This window comes from Periplaneta americana, chromosome 7, assembly GCF_040183065.1.
Source record: "Periplaneta americana isolate PAMFEO1 chromosome 7, P.americana_PAMFEO1_priV1, whole genome shotgun sequence".
Classification (NCBI taxonomy): domain Eukaryota; kingdom Metazoa; phylum Arthropoda; class Insecta; order Blattodea; family Blattidae; genus Periplaneta; species Periplaneta americana.
In genome coordinates, this window is record NC_091123.1 from 95,119,037 (window position 1) to 95,145,890 (window position 26,854).

General features: G+C 34.7%; 1 protein-coding gene across 1 annotated transcript in view; it reads left to right on the forward strand.

The window, feature by feature from the left end:
- The window catches only part of Tmem214 (Transmembrane protein 214), a 166,053-nt gene extending 143,562 nt beyond the window's left edge, over nt 1-22,491 (forward strand). Inside the window, exons 12-13 of the mRNA XM_069831090.1 lie at nt 15,655-15,806; nt 21,883-22,491. Coding sequence (XP_069687191.1) covers nt 15,655-15,806; nt 21,883-22,009 — 279 coding nt within the window. The 3' untranslated portion in view covers nt 22,010-22,491. The remainder of the gene's footprint in view (nt 1-15,654; nt 15,807-21,882) is intronic.
- The last annotated feature ends 4,363 nt before the right edge of the window (nt 22,492-26,854 follow it).

Below are 26,854 nucleotides of genomic sequence, written 5' to 3' on the forward strand. Positions count from 1 at the left end.
TCCTACTATCACCTCCCTTCCCCCAATATTCTGAAAAGAGTTCTTCACTAAATTCACCAATTAGATGTTGAATAGGGTAGGTGATAAAGAGCATCCTTGTTGTACTCTTCTTCCTATTCCACTTCCCTCTGACATTTCTTCTCCTATCTTGACTTCGACTCATTTCATATAAAGATTACTGAATAATCTTCTCTCTTTCCAATCCACACCACTATCTCCAGGATTTATTCCAATCCACTCTGTCAAAAGCCTTTTACAAGTCCTCAAATACTATATATACTTTTAAATTTTTTTTCTATATATCTTTTGCCGTGCAACGAAATATATGAGAAAGGTGAATGGCCTGAAGATTTTATGGAGAAAGTGTTGCTGCCAATACAGAGAAAAAATGTCAAGAAATGTAAAGAGTTCAGGACTATCAGCCTGATATCGCACTCGGTGAAGATTCTTCTGCGAATACTGAATTGACGTTTATATTCTAAGATGGAAGAGCAGTTTGGCTTCAGAAAAGGAAAAGGTACAAGGGATGCAATTGGACTATTACAAACAGTCGGCAAAAGGATACCTAGAGAAGAATAAAGTAGTGTATATAATATTTGTGGATCTAGAAAAGCCGTTTGACAGAGTGGATTGAAATAAACTGATGGGGATCCTACAGAAAATTGGCGTGGATTGGAAAGAGAGGAGACTGTTCAGTAACTTCTATATGAAATGACGAGTCAATTCAGGATAGGAGAAGAAATGTCAGAAGGAAGTGAAATAGGAAGAGGGGTACAACAAGGATGCCCTTTATCACCTACCCTGTTCAACATCTATTTGGAGGCTTTAGTGAAGAACTGTTTTCAGAACATGGGGGGGGAGTGATAGTAGGAAGAAGAATAATAAAGCGTGTAAGATTTGCTGATGATATGGTGTTAGCAGAAGAGGAGATGATACTAAGGGATATGCTACTGGATCTAAATAACAACTGTGAGCAGTATGGAATGAAGATAAATGCCAACAAGACGGAGACCATGGTCATAGGAAGAAAAGTAAAGAAGATAGACTTACAAATTATAAATGAAGCAGTAGAGCAAGTGGACAGCTTCAAATACTTGAGTCTACTATAAGCAGTAACATGAGCTGCCGTCAAAAAGTCAAAAGGAGAATAGCAATGGCAAAAGAAGCATTTAATAGAAAAGGGAGTATCTTCTGCAGATCTCTGGAGAAAGAACTAAGGAAGGGACTAGTGAAGTGCTTTGTGTGAAGTGTAGCATTGTATGGGGCAGAGACATGGACATTACGACAAAATGAAGAGAAACGAAATGTGGATATGAAGAATAGAAGAATAGAATGTGTGAAGTGGACAGACAGAATAAGAAATGAAGCAGTGTTGGAAAACGTGGGTAAAGAAGGAATGATGCTGAAACTGATCAGAAAGAGAAAAAGGAATTGGTTGGGTCACTGACTGAGAAGAAACTGCCTACTGAAGGATGCACTGAAAGGAATGGTGAACGAAAGAAGAGTTCGGGGCAGAGAAAGATACCAGATGATAGAGAATATGAAGATATGTGGATCATATGTGAAGACTAAGAGGAAGGAAGAAAAATAGGAAATATTGGAGAATACTGGGTTTGCAGTGAAAGACCTGTCCATAGGCAGAATGCTTATACATGTATGTACGAGTATGTATATATATCTTTTGCTGATTGTTTGCATCAGTCCAATTGCATATCTAGTATCTTTTTCCTTCCTGAAGCCAAACTGCTCTTCAAACTCTCTTTCCATTTTAGAATATCAACATTGATTAAGTATTCACAGAAGAATCTTTGTCAAGTACGAAATCAGGCTAATAAACCTGTCCTCATTATGTTTCTTGGCATTATTATTCTTTGGTATTGGCAGCAACACTGTCTTCGTTAAATCTTCAGTCCATTCACCTTTCTCATATATTTCGTTGCATAATAATATAATGTCCTTATCTTCACCCAAGCATTGTAATACTGAAGGGTGTCCCAAGAAGAACCCCAGCTTTAATAATGTGAATAAATGCAATAAAAACAGATAGCAAAGCAGATAGCGGTGCCGAAAACTCAACATTAAGAAGACATTGTTGGAACATTGTGCCATTGTCTTCTTGTTGGTTTTATGGAACTGTTATCTGTTTTTGTTGCATTTATTCACATTATTAAATCCGACATTCTTGTGGGACATCCTTTATAATGCATAATAATAAGATATAATGAGACCAAAATATGCAATTTTAGTAATCCTAATACTTACTTACTTACTGGCTTTTAAAGAACCCGGAGGTTCATTGCCGCCCTCACATAAGCCCGCCATTGGTCCCTATCCTGAGCAAGATTAATCCAGTCTTTATCATCATATCCCACCTCCCTCAAATCCATTTTAATATTATTTTCCCATCTACATCTCGGCCTCCCCAAAGGTCTTTTTCCCTCTGGCCTCCCAACTAACACTCTATATGCATATCTGGATTGCCCATATGTGCTACATGCCTTACTCATCTCAAACGTTCTGTGTTGTGTAACTTTCTCCATTCTCCTGTAACTTCATCCCTCTTAGCCCCAAACATTTTCCTAAGAACCTTATTCTCAAACACCCTTAACCTATGTTCCTCTCTCAAAGTGAGAGTCCTGGTTTCACAACCATAAAGGACAACCGGTAATAACTGTTTTATAAATTCTAACCTTCAGATTTTTTGACAGCAGTCTGGATGATAAAAGCTTCTCAACCGAATAATAACATGCATTTCCCATATTTATTCTGTGTTTAATTTCCTCCCGAGTATCATTTATATTTGTTACTGTTGCTCCCAGGTATTTGAATTTTTCCACCTCTTCAAAAGATAAATTTCCAATTTTATATTTCCATTTCGTACAATATTCTCGTCACGAGACATCATATACTTTGTCTTCTCGGGATTTACTTCCAAACCTATCTCTTTACTTGCTTCAAGTAAAATTCCTGTGTTTTTCCTAGTCGTTTGTGGATTTTTTCCTAATATATTCACGTCATCTGCATAGACAAGAAGCTGATGTAACTCGTTCAATTCCAAAACCTCTCTGTTATCCTGGACTTTCCTAATGACTTTCCTAGAGCAAAGTTAAAAAGTAAAGGTGATAGTGCATCTCCTTGCTTTAGTCCACAGTGAATTGGAAATGCATCTGACAGAAATTGACCTATACAGACTCTGCTGTACGTTTCACGAGACACATTTTAATTAATCGAACTAGTTTCTTGGGAATACCAAATTCAATAAGAATATCATATAAAACTTCTCTCTTAACCAAGTCATATGCTTTTTTGAAATCTATGAATAATTGATGCACTTTACCCTTACACTCCCATTTTTTCTCCATTATCTGTCGAATACAAAATATCTGATCAATAGTTGATCTATTACGCCTAAAACCACACTGATGATCCCCAATAATTTCATCTACATATGGAGTTAATCTTCTCAAAAGAATATTGGACAAAATTTTGTACGAAGTCAACAAAAGTGATATTCCTCGAAAGTTACTACAGTTAGTCTTGTCCCCCTTCTTAAAGATAGGTACGATTATGGACTCCTTCCATTGTTCTGGGACAATTTCCTTTTCCCAAATAGCAAGTACAAGCTTATAAATTTCATTAGATAATGCACTTCCACCCTCTTGTATTAATTTTGATATTATCTCGGATATTTTCCCACATGCTATTAACATCTAACTCTCCCTCAACTTCATCGGAACTTGCTAATACGCCAAACCTATTTGAAATTTCGACCTGATAATGTTGCTTAGTTTCCTCGTTCTTTAATTTCGGGATATTGAATCTTCTAATATTAATTTGTTGCTCTACTCGCCTGGCTACTGATATTCTTTCTCTCAGTTCTCCAATTACCAAATAATTGTCAGAATTACAGTCTGCCCCCATGAAGGTTCGAATGTCTACTATACTAGTACCTCTTCTTTTATCTATCAAGATGTGATCTATCTGGTTATGTGTCAATCCATCTCGAGAAGTCCAATTATATTTATGTATATAGTAATCCTAATTTGCATATATAAATTTTATAACAAATTTTTTATCCAGGGTTAATTGGAATACTGTTAAGTATGACTCGGGTTGCAATTTTGATATGTACTTTTATGTGTATTTTATTAATGGTCTTGATTATGTTTTCGTTTTTAAACTGTTGAATATTATAAATATCGTCAAAGTTCAGGGAAGGACATTCTAAGTTAGAATGTTACAATAAACATTTGAAACTAACAAATCTGATTGTGATGTGTTAAATTTAACACCTGATGATATTAATCAATAACTTCAATAATTTTGTACAGAAAACATGTCTGAATTTGGATAGCAAACAACCGTAAAACTTTGAATCTTGTAACTAACCTTTCTAATCCAGCTATGAATTTCAAATGGAAACATGTCTGCTGTGATGATGTGTTGAGGATAGTAGATGGATTAAAACATAAAACTGAGGATATATCTGATATTAATGGCGTGTTGATTAAACAGGTTATTTACAACATAACATACTGTATAGACATGGATGGAGAATTTCCTCAAGTTCTTATAGGCCATTTGTTATCTCATAAAACCAAATCTGCAAGTGGAAACGTAGCAAGGGAGGGGAGCTTCCCAGTACACATTTTTCTTCCCCTTACACGCAGCTAGGTTTCACAAGATAATGAATGATCTATACAGTGTTGAAGTTGTTCCTGTTTTAAAGAAAGATGATCATTCCAAGCCAGAGAATTGCTGACCAATATATATATATATATATATATATATATCCCTCTCTCTCTCTCTCTCTCTCTAAGTTACGTGTATCAGTTTTGGATATCTTTCACATAGGATGTCTGTAGCTTTCTACATCTAATAATCCGGCATCTGTAACCAAAATGAGACACAATGCACCGTTTGGTCATAGTAACTCCATGAATTTATTTGACATTGCATCAATGTCAAGATGGAAAGAAAAGTCATGATTTTTTAAATTGAAATCAAAATCGGTGATTTTTTTATTTAAATCAGATTTTTTTTATTTCAGTACAATTTTTTTACTTAAATGCTTTCTATTTATTTTTAATTGGATTTATTGAAGTAAACAAGGTATTGTTAATAAAAAAATCACACTAATGACCAATCAGGAGTTAGACTTTTTCCAGTTTTAAGTTAAAAAAAAAAAAAAACATACTTGAAACAAATGAAACCCAGATGCTCCACAACTGAATGTTCAACCTAAAATACACAAGCCTAATATACCAATCAGACCTCTAGTTAATTACATGTCTGCACCAGCATACAGGCTAGCTAAATACATGGAAAACAACATACACTTCACCAATCACACTGCAGTCAAGAATAACACTGACCGAGTCAACCACATAAAGGACAAATACATATCCCACAATTCAACACTAGCATCGTTTTACCTCGCCAATCTATATACTCACTAAATACCCATATGTGAAACAATAAAAATACTAGAACACACTACGTTAAAAGACAACAACACACCACAACCACAAATAGATGAAAACTCAGCAAATTATTTTCAAATAGTTTCTTCATCTTGGATTATGTTTAATGGTGTCTGCTTATTCAAATGTTTGTATAGGAACACACATTTTGATACTCTGTTCCAAGTCTGTTGCGTAACTCAGAATGCACCAGGGTGTAAAAAAATAATGATATTTTTATTAAAAAAAACTATTTTTTATTTAAATCATATTATTTCATTTAAATCTGATTTTTTTAAATTAAAATGTTGCTTATATAAATCATTTGAAATTATTCTCGGATTGGTGTATGCTTCAGTGTTTGTGAAGTACCTACATGCTCTGTTTCAACAATGATTTGAATTGGGATACCATATTTTTGAATCAGTTGTTCTTACACTGAATGCAACAGAAGGAACTGTTTGTAGCATAACAGAATTTTGCAATTTGTTTATCTAAGCCCTCTTTCTGTTTTTCATTTGTTGGGATGACAAAGGGACTAAGCTGACTTAGCTTAATTTTCAGAGATGGTCCCTCAGTGGATAGGTGATCCGTAACTAATGATATCTTTTGTTTTGATACTGAAGATGCAACTACTGGACCTGTCTCTGAATGTTTATCTTCAGTGTCAGATATTGGAGTGGGCCTATCCTAATTTTTTCTTCTTCTTTTACGCTATTACATTTTTTAATATGTAACATCATTGTAGCAACTAATTCCTGCATTTCTAAACCCTATGATTTGCATTTAACTTTCATGCCTTTTTCACATGAAGTGGGAAAAACTAAACAATTTTTCATTCTCTCCAAACTGGATCACGTTTTCAGTCTGGATTACTCATAAGTTAACAGCAATGTTCTTGCTACACTTTTACGAGCAGAACAACTTAATACACTCAATAAAGTGACTCTTCTCTTAGCACAGCAAGTTACTACTAGCTGCTGACTAAAAAATGACATAAAACAAACTGAAAAGAAAAAAACAGCAATGGACTACAAGTATTAGACAACTATAAGAAAGCAAACTGATTTTAATTATTTACCCCTTGAGTATGTCATTGTTAACATACAGGATGTACTATCTGTAAATTATTACTTAAAAAAATAATTGATTGATTTTATCATAAAATAATTTGATTTAAATCAGTGATTTATATAATAAAAATCATGTGATTAAAATCATGATTTAAATCATTCCACCTTGATCAATGGTTAATATGATTTGCCTCTGACATCTCTTTGCATACCAAAAAAATTAACGTTTGTATATTGTTTCTCATTATCTTTGAGCACACTAACATCATCTTCCACTTCTCTACTAACTGCATCTGTAGTCTCGTCAATACACACATTTTCTCATTTTCACTCTCTTTTCTAATACACTCCAAAGTTTCCTTGCAACAGTTCAGAAGATATTTCCTTAATGTAGATTCACTAAGATGATCAGAGTTCATGTACTTGACGAAGTTTCGGAGCTCTTAAATTGTTTATTATATGAATGGGATTATCCACTGAAATAAAGGTCCTTCATATAATGTTGTTGTTGTTTTCTAATGCCAGGCGTTTGACAATAAAGTCATTTGACCTCTTGCACTCCAATATTTTTCAAAGATATTATCATGACCAGCCATTGAAGCACAGATTTTGAGGTGTTCCGAATCCATTTCTTGGTTTGAGTTGCACAATGGGCAGTTAGGGGACTGATATATTCCAATTCTATGCAGGCGTTTGGCCAAACAATCATGGCCTGTTGCCAATCTAAATGCAGCTACAGACGATTTTCGTGGTAAATCGGGAATTAACTGTGGATTTTGATGCAGAGAGTTCCATTTTTTCCCTTGGGATTGTGTTATCAAATTTTGTTTGTTGAAGTCTAAGTATGTAGATTTAATAAATCTCTTCACTGAGTAATACGTAGATTTAGTAACAGGTCTGTAAGTAGCAGTGCTGCCCTTCTTTGCTAAAGCATCCGCATTCTCGTTTCCCAGGATTCCACAATAGGATGGTATCCATTGGAATACAATCTTTTATTGAGTGATATTAATTGAGAGAGCATTTTAGTTATTTCTGCTGTTTGAGATGAAAGTGTGTGTTTAGAGACTATTGATAGAATAGCTGCTTTGGAGTCTGACAATATAACTGCATTTTTAAATTTATTGATGTGGCATAGAAGATTCCTGAGACTTTCACTTATTGCAATGATTTCTCCATCAAAACTTGTTGTTCCATACCCAAGAGATCTATAAAGTGAGAAGAGACAGCACGTAACACCTGCACTGGCACCTTGTTCTCTGGAGATCAAGGATCCGTCAGTGTATAAATGAAGCCAGTTTTGTGGAGGGTATCTAATATTAATTGTCTCTAAAGACAATTGTTTTAGTATTTCAGTGTTTACTTCTGATTTTAGTATTTCATCTGTTAAATTTAGATTATATTCTATATTTAATAGAGTTAAAGGGTTTGGTTTAATTTGTAGGTTTTCTTTTAAATTCGGGATATTGATTTTCTGTTTTAATTCTTGAACAATAATGTAAATACCCATAATATGTGTGATATTAGTAAACTTCTGAATTTGAGCAGGCAGAACCTAGTTGGCTAAATTAGCATCTGCTTTGGAGAAATCATATGTGAAACAGCAACATTGATTGTTACTGGACAAATGTTGCATAGCTTGAAACCACTGTTCTGCTTTTATGGATTTTCCACAAGGCTGGTTAAACAGCACTTTGTTGTCCGTACTAAATATGTCATTGAATTTCACTAACATATTACTCCAGACAAGAATTTACAGGAGTGTTTCACTTTCGGCATTTGGACATATTACTGATACAGTGACCAACTAACCAGTGTGACTGAACTGAACTGATGTAAAATAAAAGACCACTGGAGTACATGAGAGCTGAGAGGGGGGAATGCCAACCCAAGTGTCTTGCTGTCACCATATGAGGTGTATGTGTGTTTTATTCCTCATGTAGCTTTATCTTCTACCTCATACCCACATAAGCAGCAAAAATTTTCATAAAGCTATTAGTCTTTGTACATTTAATTTTGAGTGTTAAAATACATCATCATCATCATCATCATCATCATCATCATCATCATCCTCCTCCTCCTCCTCCTCCTCCTCCTCCTAACAGGCTATAGTCTTATAACAACTGTTATAATCTAAGTTTTCGACCCATCTCTTCACAGGACGTCCTTATGATCTGTTGCCTCCGAGCTTTATACATAATTTAAGATCACTTCTTAGAGTCCATGATTCACACCCATAACATAGGCCTTATATAGTCGTGTTCGAGTGTGTTTTTGGACTAGAGATGGTTTCATGAGTATTAATAATCCCCCATAGATTTGTTGTATTTAAAAATGTTATCTGGAATATCAAGATCTGCCAAGAAAATATAACTTGACACCAAGATATTTAAATTCGTTGACTCTTTGGTATAGAGTCTTTGATACAGCCATTACTTTTGTTTTATCAGTTCATATTTTCGTGAAGTATTTGTCTGCTACTAACTTTAAATTTTTAATTGATCTCTGTAGATCATCCTCAGAAGTGACTAATAAGGCCAGATCATCAGCAAAAATAAGTATGTCTAAGTTTAAATTTTGATATGAGTATGTAACCATGGCTTGTGTTTTTAATTCTTTTATGATTGCATTCAAGTATATACTAAATAGAAATGGTGAAAGTAGACATCCTTGTCTTACACTGTTAAAAATCTGGGTCCAATTTGACAGTTTATTTCTTGTTTTGATGGATATAATATAGTAATAAATATTCTGGAAAAAACTGTTGTGGAATATTGTCAGCAGCTAACATGTTTAATAATTTATTACGATTTACTTGATCGAAAATCTTCTCAAAATCAACGAATGGAATGTGTGTTTCTATACTAATCTCATTGTAAAATAACCATCACAGCTTGATCTATTTTTCCTTGAAACCATTTTGTTCTTCATCTAAAATTCTCTCATAAAATGTATTTAATTTGTTTTTTATTAGGCTAGAATAGATCTTAAATGCCCAGTGTTTAACAAATGAATGCCCCTATAATTATGACAGTGTTCTGTTTCCATTCCTATAAATTAGTATAACTAAAGATTTCGACCAGCGGTTGGGTGGTTCTTTGCCATTCCAAATCAAATTTTAAAAAATCGCAAAATGTGTGCAAAAGTGACTGATGTAAATTTTTTAACAATTCCATATTGATACTATCTATTTCTGACGTCCTATTATCCTTATAGTTTCTAAGTATATTGAAATCAGTTCAACTAATAAGACATCAAAAAGTAAATTATGTGTTTCTAAGAAATTTTCATTATTGGTACATTTGAGGCATTGTGGATATTAGGGACAAACTCTCAATCGAGATTGCTTGTCGAGTTTGCCCATAATATCCACAGTGTCTCATTTATAATGTATATCTCATGTGAAATTAGATTACATAATGTATAAAAATCATAAAAAATGTGAAATATGCATTTATAAACAGTGTAAAAAAATATATATATGAATCGGGGATTGCAGAAACAGCACATGTCACTATATGTGGCTTAATGACATGTGCTGTTTCTGTAATCCTCGATTCATACAGGGTGATTCACGAGGAAAGGTAAAAGATTTAGGATTTGAAGTCATTCTGAGTCAAAAAGTTCATATGAATATGGGTCCGTTTTCGAACAGTTACTGAGATATGGCTCTTTGACTTCACAAAAATTTCTGAGATTCCATTGTACTAACTTGCATTTAGAGACAGATAACGGACAGATTTAAAGTTTATATTCACGTATGCATACATACGTAATACAGTGGAACCTCGATTTATTGTTCCCGGATGTATCATTTTCCCAGATCCATCATTCAAATTCGTTGGTCCCTGAACATATTCTATTTAAACTACAACTATAAAGCCCGCATCTATCGTTCCTCGATTTATCGTTTTCCCGCATCTATTGGCCAGATTTTTTAGTCCTTAAGTGTGTAAATCCCGGATTGATCAGTTTTAAGAAATAGCAACAAGCTTACATATGCTTGTAGCAGTTGATGTCTTCAGAATGTTATGCTGCAAGCTCCAATTGTGAAGTTTTATGGTTATTGGCCTGCTTACACACCGACCTTCCTCACAGCTTGCCTGGCAAGACAATGTAGAAGGGTCCATGTGTCCTATCAATCGTTTTCTATTGTAAAACATTCCAGTCCGCGCTTCCACCAAGTTGTGTACGCAGTCTATCACACGTGTTCGATTCTCGACAGTTCGTATTTTAAACTTGGCAGTTTCTAATCTGATTTTCTCAGATATGGCATTTCTGTGTAAAAAAGTTCGGACTTTAGAAGAACGACTTCGTATTATAGAAGAGGTGGAGAAAAATCCAATGGAGAAGAGAATTGACATAGCTAAGCGTCTTGGCCTGCCACCTTCAACTCTAAATTGCATAATGGCAAAGAAAATAGAAATCAGACAGCAGGCTGATAAGTGTGCTACAGCAGCCAAAAAGAGGAAGACAGGCAAGGAGTCAACTTACAGCTAGCTCGAAAAGTCCTCTTTTCCTGGTATCAGCAGGCACGAGCATCAGGCATTCCCATTGATGGGACCATCTTGAAGGAGAAATCTCTGAAAATAGCTGAAACAATGGGGATTGAGAACTTTTCTGCATCGATGTCTCGTTTCAAACAACGCCATGGCTTGGTGTTTAAGAAACTGGCTGGGGAAAGTGCTGCTGTGGACACCAACGCCACGGATCTCGGTTCCAAAGACTCCCGGAGCTGCTGGAAGAGTACGAGCCTCGGGACATTTATAATGCAGATGAAACAGGCCTCTTCTTCAACTGTCTTCCAGACTGTATGCTGGCACTTAAAGGAGAATCCTGCCACGGAGGCAAAAGTGCAAAGGAGCAACTGACTGTACTGCTGTGCACAAACTCCGATGGCTCAGACAAACAAGTTCCCATCGTTATTGGCAAGTCTGCAAAACCACGGTGTTTCAAAAACGTGAAGAAACTACCTGTGAAATACTATGCTAATTCCAAAGCATGGATGACATCGGAGATTTTCAGAGACTTTCTTCATGCTCTTGATAAATTCTTTGGTGTAAAAGGCAGGAAAATCCTCCTTTTTATTGATAATTGTGCTGCACATTCTCCAGACACATCCTCGTTGAAGAATGTGAAGGTGATATTTTATCCCCCAAACTGCACCAGTGTTGTACAGCCACTTGATTTAGGAGTTATAAAGAACTTCAAGCAGGCGTATAGGAGGCAGCTAGTACAGAGGGCTTTATGTTTGATGGATGAAAGGAAAGAGGTAAAAATGAAGATGGACATACTACAGGCCATTCACTTTATTGTTTCGGCATGGCAACAAGTGACTCAGTTCACAATTCAGAACTGTTTCGTAAAATGTGGTTATGGGGACAGAAATAAAGAGTCAGACATGTCTGAAGTCAACAGAAATGATGAAGATGAAGACTGGACTCAGCTGGAGACAGGAACCGCTGGCGTTGATTTCGACGCTTATGTGTCTGTGGATCAAGAACTCGCGACATGTGGTGTGCTGTCTGTGGAAGAAATGTGTGAGGAAGTGGTGAGTGGAAGTTCCATGGAGGAGGGACAAGTCGACAGTAACGATAATGATGAAGTTGATCCCAAACCAGTGCCGAGTTTTCAAGAAGCACTAAGTGCGTTCGAGACCATGAGAGCGTTCATATATGCTCACGAGATCGCTGACAGAGACCAAGTGAACATTATTAATATTGAGAAGCTACTGTTTAGTTTAAAAAGTAAAGGTGCAAGTAAGGAAATGAAAATTAGTGACTTTTTCAACAAGAAATGAAGTGAGTTAATCAAAAAATCATTCATGTACCGCACATTCTTTAGTATATGAATACATGTGTGTACTATAAGTAAATTTGACTGCTTATATTCATTTTAGACAGGTTCCCGTATCAATCGTTTTCCCGTTTCCACCTTTTTCTTTTTTTTTTTTCAGAAGTCCAGAACAAAACGATGAATCGAGGTTTCACTGTATTCTAGATGTCGGGGTCGATGTTTTCGCACATTTTCAAAAGGTACATCCTTTTGCTTCAATGCACCGTTGCACTCGGGTGTGAATTGCGCTCATCGCTTGGGAGAGTTGCTCATGGCTGTTCTTTATGCCACATACAAAATACGGTCGATTAGCGCCTCTCTCGTTTCCACCTTCCTTTGCTATACCAAGTCTTTCAACCAACCCCCATAGACAGTAAGTACTCTTCGATATGGTACCCTTCTGTTTGGAAAGCATCGTTCATATTCAGCGATGGCACGCAAGGAACTTCCATCACACAAACCATAAACATACACAATATCGGTGTATTCTGTAGTCGAGAATTTATAAGGCGTCTTGAAAAACACAACTTAACACTTCCGATAACTGTACCTGCATAACTATTGTACTGTAGGTAGCTGACTGAACTGCTGTGAATTGATAGGTGATAGTGTAGGGTGTAGGCTATTTGTGTTATCTCCAGGTTCTGTGTCATTACATCAGGCAAGGGCAGGCGATTGGACATTTGTAATGCCCCACCACCAGTTTCTTTCTCTTATCTACATCACTCACAATGCAGATTCAAATGTTCCAGTCATTCATTGTGATCGGTGACCTTGTCTCATGTTCTCACATCAGCTGCATGTGGTAACGTCTGATTCACATTGAGGCAAGACGTTGTACTAAAAAGATGCATCTAGCTCCGCCATCGTTCGAAAACGGATCTATGTTCATATGAACTTTTTCACTCAAAATGGCCTAAGATATCGTATCCTAAATGTTTTACCTTTCCTCGTGAAACACCCTGTATATACTAGTGACTCCTCTTTTAGAGTTTTAAACATAGTTGCAGCCGTTTATCTACAGTGGAGAGCTGCCTCTTGATTCCCAAATACCAAAGTTTCTTGTCCATTGCATCCTGTACTGTTAAGTTGCTTTGAGTATCATAGCTTCATTCCAGGATTTTCGTGGTCTGTCTTAATATGAAACTGGTGGTGCCCATTATAACCTTTCTTTGACTCAGAAGTCTCAGAAATTGTCCATACCTTTTCATTCCTCTTTTTTTTCAGTCCTATTCACAACACATTCCTCAGCTTGTATGCTTCTTATTTCCTTATTTATAATCCTATCTAATCAGGAAACCTTTCTGTTTCTCCACTACCGTTTAAACTGATTCTACCATTGAATGGTCTATTTGTGTCTATTCTTTTTGATATGCGAGGGTTCCACTACACCAAATTTAAGCATCCTATTTAATTTGGGAAATTTCGTATTCAATTTCGTCATCCACAATGACCTACTTTGAGACTATTATTCCTAGGTACTTACATTGAGTTACTTTAATATTATTATCAATATGGTAATTAATAGTGAAGAGTTGTCTTTACCAATTGATAAATAGTTTTATTTAAATCGATAGACCCAATTTACATGTTTTATTAAATCTGTTTAAAGTAAATTCGAAGTAATGTTTATCTTGTACAATGACTGATCATCTGAAAAATTTAGTAAGTGTAAAAATTCATTGTCAATCCAGATTCCCATTCCTGAGCAGCTTTTCCGCCATTCTTCAAGGACATATTCTAGATAGGTATTAAACAATCTTGGTATTGTGAGCATCAGTCTCAATTCTTTTGTGGGTATTATTGAAGTTGATCAATATTTACCTAGTTTGACAAAGGCAGTACAATAATCATAAAATTCTTTTATTACCTTGCCAGTTTTTGGTTGACTCTCATTTTATACAAAACATTCCCTAGCTTTACTGCAAAAAATGAATCATAAGTTTGTTCTATATCGATAAAAGCCAAATGTACTTCATTAACTGATAGTCGTATATGTAGGAGTTGATGGAGAAAGAAAATGTGCAAGACTTTCCGGCTATGAAAACCCCTTGATCTTTATTTGGATGTGGTTTTACAACTTGTGAGTTTCTCTTTTAGTATCATTGCATATATTCTATACAGCATGTTATTAATACCAGGGTTTGAGCCACAGTCGCATTTGTCGCATTTTGCTACTCAACTTCTAAAAATGCGACAGACCAGACTTTCAATGTAAATGTGCAAAAATGCCACAACCATATTGGATTTGAGAAAACTTCAGAAATGAAGATCATTATAAAGAAAATGAAATCAGAGATATGTATGAACTAGTTAGTTCCGGAGAATCGAAATTTAAACGAAATGTTAATGGAATGGGCAGTGTTCAAGACGGTATTGAGCAATAGATGTTAAAGAATGTATTTCAAAGAGCTGATACAATTCATGTATGTTAATAAGTTAAGTGAACAATGTCCTCTACTTGATTTAGTTACACAGTATGCTGCAACAGTTTCATTGCATATTTTAAGTTGTGATCGAGGGTTTAGTTACATGAAATTAGAAACTGCCTTTCAGTAAAAAGAGTTAGCAGTCTATCAATAAATCTTGAAGGGCCTACTTGTAAAGAATATTGATTTCCCAAGTGCTTTCAGTGTTTGAAGTGCTCATAAAAATAGACATATTTAATGTGATGTAAATTCAGCAGTAATTGTTTCTAAACGTAGATAATGATTTATTTACATATATCCAGAGCTGCCATGAATGATCTTCTGGTTTGTCAAGAGAAAATGAATATAGTAAAGATTGTCATAGTAAATTGAAACAATAAAAGTGAAAATAGTAGTAAAAAAGTGATTCCACAAGAGTGAACTTCAGCAAATGTGGCACAAGTTAACATTCGGTAAACACATTCCCTCCTAAAAATCCTCAAAATTCCCCCTTGGTTGGGAACTGTTGGTTTAGATTATATAAATGTGCCGCGGGATTTTCAATTACACCTTCGATGTGCCGCATGTTGAAAAAGGTTTAAAAATGCTGATGTATAGCATGGTAAAATGGATTGAAAATAATAAAACTCCAAGAAGCAAATTACATAATTTTCTTTCTGCAAGTTTTATTTATTTTATTTTATCTTTCTGTACTATGATTTAGAATGTTGCACAAACTTTTCGCAATTTGCACTAGTATAATTTTTAATCTGTGCATTTTTACGACAGTATTTTCTAGCTTAAACCCTGGTTAATACCGTACTTAGTTCATGATAAATTTAGCAAGATACATAATGAATTCGTAATTTATATTTTCAGATAAACCACTATGCTCCAGGACTGTTGGATAAAGTGAAGTTACATTCCATTGAAGCATGGGAAATGATGAAGACGAATGCTTTATTGCTTTGGCAGTATTTCCTTCACTACTCATACTTAGGAATAGAGTGGGTGAAAACTAATGTATTTGTGTAAGTGTGTAATATTTAATATTTCAATTTTTTTTGTCTATTTTACAAAATTCTGTTGTCTATTAATGTCATTGCGATTTCATTGTTATACCACAATTATTGATACCGTGCTCAGAATTCGTGATGCAATAACTGCAATAGAATCAGTGCCTAACAGCTGACTGCCAACCTCATGCCCACCTATCTCAGAAGAAATGGACGATCAGGTGACCACTTTGGGGTCAGCATGTTAATTCTCCAGCCATTAAAGCTGGTTTGCTACACTGCATTATGCTAGTCATTGTAGCTTCTCACCATTCTAGGTGGACACCAGTTGCATACCCTTCCATGAATATTTGAACCAGTTTGCATTTTATACACCATTTCAGAGGATGATACTTTAAAACCATGAGGCCATGGCACAGGACATTTTCAGAATAACTCGGAAATAATTTAAAAGTTAAAAAAATGCCAACGGCTTAAAGAAATTGTATGATTGTCTTTGCAATAATAGTAAAATAAGAATTCTTTTGCATTGCACTCTGAAGAATTTTCAAGATCTCATTAGCTGTTTAGAGGACGAAAGTGGGTAAATATTTTGGTATGTCCAGGAAATCAGTGTCAGTTTCGGCTGAACAATAATTCTGTGTATCTAATTTTTCACATGACTTGAAAACAAATAATTGATATGTTTGAAAATGAGTCACAGTCCTGCCATCTATCCGCACTATGTGGAACACGAATCACATTAATTGAAGTGGGTAGGCATTAGACACACACACACACATATTGAAAGATAACATTAATATAAAGAAATTGTTAAGGATAAATTTGTGATAGTTCTGTAATTTTATAAAAATAGACTGGAAAGAAAATGCAATTTTAACTACTCAGTTGTATTGTGAAGGCCTCTGATGAGAAATGCATTCTGTATGTACGTAAGCATGTATCTCCAGATGACTCTACAAACTATCCATAGCATTAGTTGTCAAGCTTGGGATCTCCATTCAAATGGTTATGAGATAGAGATGGGAATGATATATCAGTTTTTACGAAATACCAATATTTTCGTTTCGATATAGCAATATATCGATATCGAAATTTTGATTCAATATATCGTATATAATATATCAGTTTTCTTATAAATTTATCGATTTTTTTGTGGAATTATTATCATTATCAACAAAAAAATCCACACTAGACAACTCCGATAATTCCTGAGAGATGGCACTACTGAAGGTGGACAGTTACATAATTGTGCAACCTCACTCAGTACCTCTAATTGGCTGGAGTGGAATTCGAATTCGAACTGTTTAATATGCAGCGCCAAATTCAAAATGCAGCGTGTGCGAATGTGAGACAGACGGGAGGTTTATCTACTACTGTTTTAATATTGTTATTATGGTTCTCCAAGGCAGGAGCAACTCCCACCCTGATAGGGAGCCATCTGACCTCAAAACGGGTATCAAAATTTTTATTTCTATATTCTGAAATGGAAAGAGAAACAAGGATTTAATACTGATGTGACATTTGTTTACATCTATGATTTTTATGCACAACCTAGTGCTGACATTCTGTTTTCTTATATCTTTGAGTACATAAAAATTCTATCCCTATAATCATCACCATTGTTGTTTGGAATGTTGGAGTGTACCGGTAACAATAACTTGCAATGGGAACTTAATATAGAAGGATTGTATCAAATCAACTGTGAAGTTTTTTAAAACTTGTAACATTCTAAGTACGGTTTACTTATATTTAAAAATAAATACAAGTTCAGTTTACTTACATTTAAAAATGATTACGTTGTTAGGTAGAAAAGAGCATTATATCTGTGTCCTGGACTGAATCCTACATAACATTAAAGTAATATTGAATCATGTTCCAATATCAAACACTCAACCATGTAGAGTTCACTTAACTCTTTCCCACTATACCTATCATTTAAGCTCCCATGCCTCCACCATAATTTTGATTTAGGTTAGGACCTATATCATATGGTATTGAAAATGTATTGTTTATTGTTACAATTTTACATTTATGCTTTCGACTGTTATGATATTAATTTCAATGGTAAAAAGGAATATTAAAATTTAAGTAGTTTTATTGTAATACAGTAAATGTAAGCCTGAAAATGCAATTTTCTTCCGGAATAGCGATATATCGATATATTTTCTGCGATATATATCGTTTATCGAAATTAGGTTTGCAATATATTGCAATATCAAAATATATAGGTATTTAATTTATTTCCTCCATCACTATCATGAGAATGCACCACGACTTAACATGACCATTATACACTACCTTTATAGCATACAAATCACTTTCCTTCATTATCTTCTTTAAACAAAGGACATATTGAATATTAAACATAAATGTTGATACAGCAAAACAATCATTATTTTTGCTCAGTGGACGTCATGTCTGAAATTGTCAGCAGAGTATTTGAAAATACGGTAAATTCACATGCTCCAGGACAAAGTAGGAGTCAATATTAGTGAATGTTTTATCACTCTATGCAATGCATCAAATCACAAGAATTTAAAGGTTGAAGTAATTGAAATTATTTTGTGATCTTGTTTCCACTGAACATAAGCAGATTTTAGGCAGTGTTAAAACTTGATGGTTGTCATTGCTGTCAACCATTATTAGGGTCATTGTGTATGATACCCAAGCTGTATTTCATATCTCAGGAGAGGTGTCCTACTGTGTTGAAACGATATATATATATTTTTTTTTTTTTTAGAACTCACAGTCACTTCTTTGGCTTCACTTTATTCAGACTCAGCTGAAAACATTTTCAAATTTAATTCGAAAGTTGAAAAGGGCCAACCTGTCAACAACTGAAGTATCTGAAGAATTAGATTTATTAAAATAAAAGAATTATTAACAGGAAATGTGTAAAGCTTCCGACTTCGGCTGTTCATCAGTTTTAACTCAATATATAATTTTTTTTTTCAGCCAATCGAATTATGAAGATATTGGAAATTTTTTCTGTGACACATTCGTAGACTATTTAGAGAAGTTGTTGTCTCCATATCAGCCCTTCAAGTCATTTAATTGGGGGAAATTAAAAAGTTTTGTGTTTTGGATGAAGTGATGAAAACTCTTTCTAGTTCTTGAAACAATAGATTTTGGTTCATCACTTCAGACAGTTGTTCTTAACAGAAATTGTACAAGCAGTTGTTATTGGTAACACTCATTTTCAAGATCGTAGTTGCAAACAATTTCATAGTCTTTTATTAAGTAATCCAAAACTCTGGTTAGAAATCAAATCCTTGAAAAATGTTAAGTAAAAGGCATTGATTCTTATTTAGGAACCACCATTTCATATTCTGTAGATTGTGAAAGTGTTTATTTGTATGTTTATATGAAATCAATAGTTACTACTAGATTAAAACTCTTCCATTGGTAGGCTACTTTTAAACATTGCTGTTCAATTCATAACTGAATGTAATTTAAGTATCCTATTTTGTCATGGTTTTTTTATATCTAAACTTATGAAATCTCCCGGTTTTTGATTTCATAAATCTGGTCACTGTAGGGTAAAATGCATACTGAAACATAGCAAGAAACACTCCGCATGCTTGCTATTTACATAGCACATATGGTCAGAAAAACAAAACTGTTTATTTTTGTCATGGAGAAGAGGTTAAAAGGCATAGATAAAACGTGCATTACGATGTGCCTGAGTTGAGAGTTGTTGGCTAGCCTTTAATGGTATTGATGTATAACATTACCGATGGAAACGAATAGATCAAAAAGGCTTCTGTATAAATATAAGCCTGAAGGAAGATGTTGTACTGCCTAGGAGAAATCAGTTGTAAATGTACCAATTATGGAAATGAAATAGTCTTTGATGATAAATTAAAGGATACTTGTAAAGTTTTAATCTCCTGCAGACAAAGAACGTATTTTTCTGAAATATGTTCTATAGAGTTTTTGAAAGTGTGAAATGTGCAGTGCTCCCATTTTACCAGAAAACTACGAGGTGTGATCATTAAATTTGGAGACTGTGTCTGCTGTGGGCAAACGAATCACGTGATTGACATGCATGCACAGCAGTGATGCTAGACGACCTTAAAGAGATGCGACACAAAGTTTCAAAGCACTGTCTTCATTGTGACCTGTGTTACATAAGGTTTTGTTACCACATGCATCTGTGCATTTGCGAAATCACGATGGACTCGAAACTGGACCAGAGAGCCAACATCAAATTCTGCGTGAAACTCGGAAAATTGGGAACCAAAATCCATGGAATGTTGAAGCAAGCCTACGAGAATGAAGCACTGAGTTGGGTGAGCTGTTTTGAGTGGCATTTGTATTTCAGATATGGCAGAACAGTGCTGAAGGACGACGAGAGGCCAGATCGACCACATATGTGCAACACTGCCAAAAGTGTCGAAAAAATTTGACAAGTTGTGCATGATGATCGACGCATCACCATCAAAGAAATTGCTGACATTGTCAACATGTCATTTAGAGAGGTTCAAATGATCCTCACGTCCATTTTGAACATGCGCCGCATTGCTGCCAAGTTCATGCCCAGGCTTCTGTTACAAGGGCAAAAGGAACACCATCTAGAAGTTTGCCAAGATCTCCATCAGCATTTTCTGCATGACCCAGAATTTTTGTCAAGGATCATTACCGGTGATGAGAATTGGGTCTGTGTTATGATCCTGAGACAAGCAGGAGTCTTTGCAATGGAAGAGCCCTCAATCTCCCACGACCGAAGAAGGCATTCTCATTCTCATTTTTTTGGACATTTGCGGGATTGTGCACTGTGAATTTGTCTCTGCGGCTCAAACTGTGAATGCTGCTTTTTACTATAATGTTTTGAGACGTCTCAGGGAGAACATTCGTCGGAAACAACCACAACTCCATGACAATGCGCCAGCTCACAGAGCTCTTGCAACACTCCAGTTTTGCACCCGTAACAAGAGGTCTTCGTTTCTCACCCCTGTATTAACCAGATTTGGCCCCCTGCAACTTTTTTTTTTGTATCTGAAGATGAAATTGAAGCTAAAGGGTCGCCGTTTTGGCACGGTGGAGGAGATTTAACATGAATTGCAGAAGGTGCTTGACAAGCTTAAGACCTCCAGGAGGCATTCCAAAAATGCAGATGCGCTGGGATTGGTTTATAGCTGAACAAGGGACTACTTTTAAGGGGATGGCAGCCAAATTTAAATCGGGTAATTTTATTTCCATTTATGGGACAGGTCTCGGAATTTAATAATCACACCTCATATATTACAGTGGAATCCCGGCATATACTTTCCTGTGTGTCGTGCTTGTACTGGCGGGGAGTGTGTTCCGTCACTACCAGCAAATCAAAACATTTAGCAACTACAGAATAAAATAAGTCTATGAATTTAAATTATTACGTGCCTCACATAGTTTAAACAAATTATTTGCCACTTTCTGTAATTCCACTTTGGTAATAGACTGTATTGCATGTGTTATTTCGGCCTTCAGTTCTTCTATAGTACGGAGATTAATTAGATAAACTTTGTCCTTTAGGGTTCCCCAAAGATAATAATCCCCAATATCCCTAAGTTTATCTTCAATTAAAATATGTCTTTTTCTGCTTCCTCTGTATATCACAAGCTGAACTGTTGTACACCACTTTTTCATGAACTTTGAAACGCAAGATTTTGTAGGAATGCTAGAGTCAGGATATTTACGAGCAAATAATATATTTTTTCACGTAATATTCCACCAAATAAATTCACTGTTCAACTGTATACTTCATTTTCTAATCAATTACTTAATACACAAGCAATAGTCACACACGTTTTGGTACAATTCTCAGAAGCAACTAACTGCTGGGATGTTTTATAGAACTGGCTTCCCACGCTGCAGTTGGGAGAGCATGAAGCCGCCCTGCGGCAGAATGTTGCGAAGTGTCATCGTAAAATGAGAGCACTGCATAATAAGAGAATAATGTGAGAGTAATGAAAAAAATTATATTTAACCAACTTTAAGCCTCTGAAGTGTCACTAAACTTAATAAATGTGTTCTCTTATTCTACTGTAGAAAGGTATACCATTCAGAACTGTAATATGCTTTTTTTTTTTTTTTTCTTATTTTTCAGTGGTACTTTGTCCCCTGAGAATCTTCAGAAGTATTCCATGGAGGCCCTGAATACTACACAGGTTTATGCCACATGGACCTATGATTGGGTGTGCCGGAAAGTACAAACATTGTCAAAAATCCAGTGACCTGAAAGCATAACAGGACTATTTCAATATTACAAATTTAGTGGTGTAATAGCAAGGACAATTCAGTTGCCCATTTCTATTTATGGAATTGAAATCAGGCTGTAAATTTGATTTTTCAGGTCTTTCTTTGTATAATTTTAAAACCATTGTAGGGAACAAGTAGGTTATGATGTATATTGGAAACTGAATAAAATGAACCCTAACTATATATAGGTGTTGTAACTTTGTACAAATAATTTTATGTTATTCTGGTGTATCAATTTGTGTATAGGCAAAAAGCATAATAAATGAACTGAAATTTATTTCATTTGTTTATAATGCAGCAGAAGACATGAAAATTTGTTTAAAGATATGTAATAAATAATTTACATTGATATGTGTCACTGTAAAAGAATTGTAATTCAGAAGTGTTCTATTATGAACAAATATTCTGTGTATAGTACAGTTGTTTGTAAAGTAAAATCTCATTTGATACTACATGATATGCCGTAGTGTATAATTGACAGATACAATCCTTTCCACAAATCTAATTAGTGATTAAGAAAACTTGCTGAAGTATTCATACAGTACTGCAAATTCTCCAAAACCTGTGACTGTACATCATATCAACAGTAATGTGGGGACTGTGACTAGGGTGAAATATTATGCTACATGATTACTGATATAATTTCATAGGAGAAATTAATTTAATTTAAAACAATTATTGATGTACATGGTTAGTTTTATGTCCTGCTCCACCTAAATAAAATTGAAGCATGTGGTTCATTGATTTGAAACTTTGTGTATGGGGGATGGCCATATACTGGAAACTACTGATATCTTTGTTCCCTGCTTCTGATTAAACTGGAACACCCAATATATTTTTATATTTTCGAACAAAGCCCTTTAAGAGCTCTCCAAAAGTAACCGCAATTGAAGTTGCTACACAACCAAAACAAAATTGTGTATACACCTTCACTATAAGAAAAAAGTACAGCTTAGGATATAAAAACTTGCTGATTGAACAAATTCTATCTTAAAATTGGAATACTTTGGCTAGACAAGCATGATTCACGCTAGTAACCTGCTTCTTACCTTATCAGTAATATGTCTCTAGTGAGAAGCGGTTTTACATATGTACTCATGATAGCAATTTTACATCTGTTTTCATGGCACAAGGGGTTAGAACAGTGTTTCTCAATCGCTGGGCCCTGGTGTCAGTTATACCGGGCTGTGAGATTTGTCCTGTCGTTTTACTTTTCTTAGATCCAGTTTGTCTAAACTCTAAGTTCTAAAATCGAACTAAATAACATCTATTTAGAAAACATCAGTGACAAAGTCATTTATATTTTAATGATCGGGAATTTTTCAGACTTAGAAACCTTTCAACATATTTTTTCATCACATATCTTTGTGAAACTGCATTTTCTGTCATGACCATGCTTAAAACGAAATAGAGGAGCCACCTGCTGCAACTTTATGACTGTCTCCATTTGGCTATTACTTCAATTCATCCTAGATTAACAAGCCAACAGGAAGAAGACGGCAATAAAAGTCTCACTAACCTTGCTAAAACCTTAAAAATTCTCAGATGTAATAAAAAATAAAATAGCCTATATTAAGCACTAAGGTAACTTTTTTTAATAGATTAGAATTATTATTGTGTTAATGTGCTACATTTTTAAATTCATAACCTTAATTAATGTTGGAAATAGTGTTAAAATAGGAAGATTCGTACATTTTTATACATAAAATTACATACATTGCATATAAAAATATTTGGCATGTGTATGTGTGATGAGTGTTTCGCCTAAATGTGTTGACACCTTTCTGCTACTACCTCTGCTTAGCTGATTTCTGTGGGGAGTTACAGAGCATAATCATTCTTCCCATTACCATTTCTTTTTCAGACCAATATTATTAAACTCACTTTAATAATCATTGTTATAAATTTTATAAGTTTTTGGTGGTCAGAAAGAGATAATATGTCAATGAAAATTAGCATAAATTAATTAATGTTGTTGTTTTCTAATGCCAGGCGTTTGACAATAAAGTCATTTGACCTCTTGCACTCCAATATTTTTCAAAGATATTATCATGGTCAGCCACTGAAGCACAGATTTTGAGGTGTTCCGAATCCATTTCTTGGTTTGAGTTGCACAATGGACAGTTAGGGGACTGATATATTCCAGTTCTATGCAGGTGTTTGGCCAAACAATCATGGTTTGTTGCCAATCTAAATGCAGCTACAGACGATTTTCGTGGTAAATCGGGAATTAACTGTGGATTTTGATGCAGAGAGTTCCATTTTTTCCCTTGGGATTGTGTTATCAAATTTTGTTTGTTGAAGTCTAAGTATGTAGATTTAATAAATCTCTTCGCAGAGTAATACGTAGATTTAGTAACAGGTCTGTAAGTAGCAGTGCTGCCCTTCTTTGCTAAAGCATCCGCATTCTCGTTTCCCAGGATTCCACAATGGGATGGTATCCATTGGAATACAATTCTTTTATTGAGTGATATTAATTGAGAGAACATTTTAGTTATTTCTGCTGTTTGAGATGAAGGTGTGTGTTTAGAGACTATTGATAGAATAGCTGCTTTGGAGTCTGACAATATAACTGCATTTTTAAATTTACTGATGTGGCATAGAAGATTCCTGAGACTTTCACTTATTGCAATGATTTCTCCATCAAAACTTGTTGTTCCATACCCAAGAGATCTATAAAGTGAGAAGAGACAGCACGTAACACCTGCACCAGCACCTTGTTCTCTGGAGATCAAGGATCCGTCAGTGTATAAATGAAGCCAGTTTTGTAGAGGGTATCTAATATTAATTGTCTCTAAAGACAATTGTTTTAGTATTTCAGTGTTTACTTCTGATTTCAGTATTTCTTCTGTTAAATTTAGATTATATTCCATATTTAATAGAGTGAAAGGGTTTGGTTTAATTTGTAGGTTTTCTTTTAAATTCGGGATATTGATTTTCTGTTTTAATTCTTGAACAATGGATATGAAACTTTTTTGAGTTTTCAATCTACAGAGAGGACTGTATGAATGCCAATTGTTTCCTGGTAATCTAATAAGTTTTTCATATTGAATCAGTGCTTTTTCTTCTATTGTCATTTTGATGCTGTTAATATTAGTGAGGAATCTCATAGAATCTATTGGAGTTGTTTTGATTCCACCAGTAATGAGTCTGAGAGCTAATGTTGGTGTCAGGAAACTACGACATGCTGCAAAATTTTATTCATCAAGTTAATCTTGTATGTAAAATAAAGTAATATAAATCCTGAATGAATTTCACACTGAAAATCCAAATAATGAAATTCCATCTTCCAAATTTAATAGTCGAGCAATAACTATCAACAAAATCTCTGAACTGCCTCATATTATAAAGGTAAATAACTTCCGAAATATGATATTGTTTATAATATGCTTAAAATTAAAAATAATTCAATAAATATACTTACAAATAGTAAAATAACATAGAAAATATTATTTTATCACTAAAATGGCTTTACAGCTTTGAAGAATATGTTTGCTTTCAAACACAAATTTTGATCATTTTTTTCTAAATTTACGCAGAAAGTATTGTACCTCAATAGAAAAATATATTTCATTCATTTTTAATGTATAAAACTAACATATATGTTACATTTGGAATGGTTGTTCTCCTGCATTTTTATGATTATATATCAAGGCCAGGATACACTACTTTCATCAAATTGAACAGGATACAATTCTATCCAGATAACTAGAACAAGTGTGTTCCATTGTGTTTCTAAAACACCAATATCTATGTTGTTCCATTAGCGACAGTGGCACATCTTTAACAGTTGACGTGATTAACAAGATTCAAAACTACTTTAGGGGAAAGCTTTGACATACACTCAAATACTTCGGCATTATTTGGTAGCCCCTTAATAAGTTCACTACAAAATGACATCAGAAATTAGAAACATCTTTCTTTTACGCAAACAAAATCCTCTTGGCAAATTGTACTTAAGAGTCTGATTATAAAACTAATTACGAAATCTACATCATAAGTATTAAGTATTTCACCAGCAAGGATGACATAGGCTTTGTACTTACTTAGATTTATAATGAACAAAAGCATCGTTAATTTTTTCAGCATTGATAACAGCAAGATCAGATGCCTGGCACAGTAGGTTGCATCCGTTTATTTCAGACTGTAATGGATTTAGAAAGCACAAATAAAGTACATTCTTTCTGTCTTTGTACACATCACTCAATATTCTGGCAGTGTGATATTTTACTGACGTACAGTGTGACATTTTACTGACGCATCTGCAATTATACGAAAATGAGTCTGAAGTTATTGTTCTAGGGTTCTCTTAACTGCTTCCCCTTATGTTAACCGCCTAGTAATAGAAAGTTGTAATAACTTGTGCATTTTCCTAATGACTAATTCCGTCATTACTGGCGTCAAAATAGTATCTTATATTCCAACATAGATCTACATAGGGCTTTGAGAAAAACGTTAAGAGTTTGTCTGATTATGTAATCGTGAATTCTATAGACCTTGGTAGCTCGTTAGAATTGCAATAGTGAAGCAAATGACAAACATTTCACAATTTGCAAATTAGATAATGTTTCTCTGTTTAGCCCCTAGGCATGTAAATAATGAATGGTTAAGTCCACATAAATTGCTGGCACCATCTGCACCAATCCCTAACAAATTGTTGATGGACAATCCAATTTTAGCTAAATAAGCAATAACTGGCTCTGGCTTATAAATGGCGTCTGCAGTTGCTCCATACACTTCAGTTATACAAAGTAGGTCTGTTTCAGTTTCTATGCTTTTCTCATTAAAATACCTTAATGCAGGCATGCCAGAAATGAGAG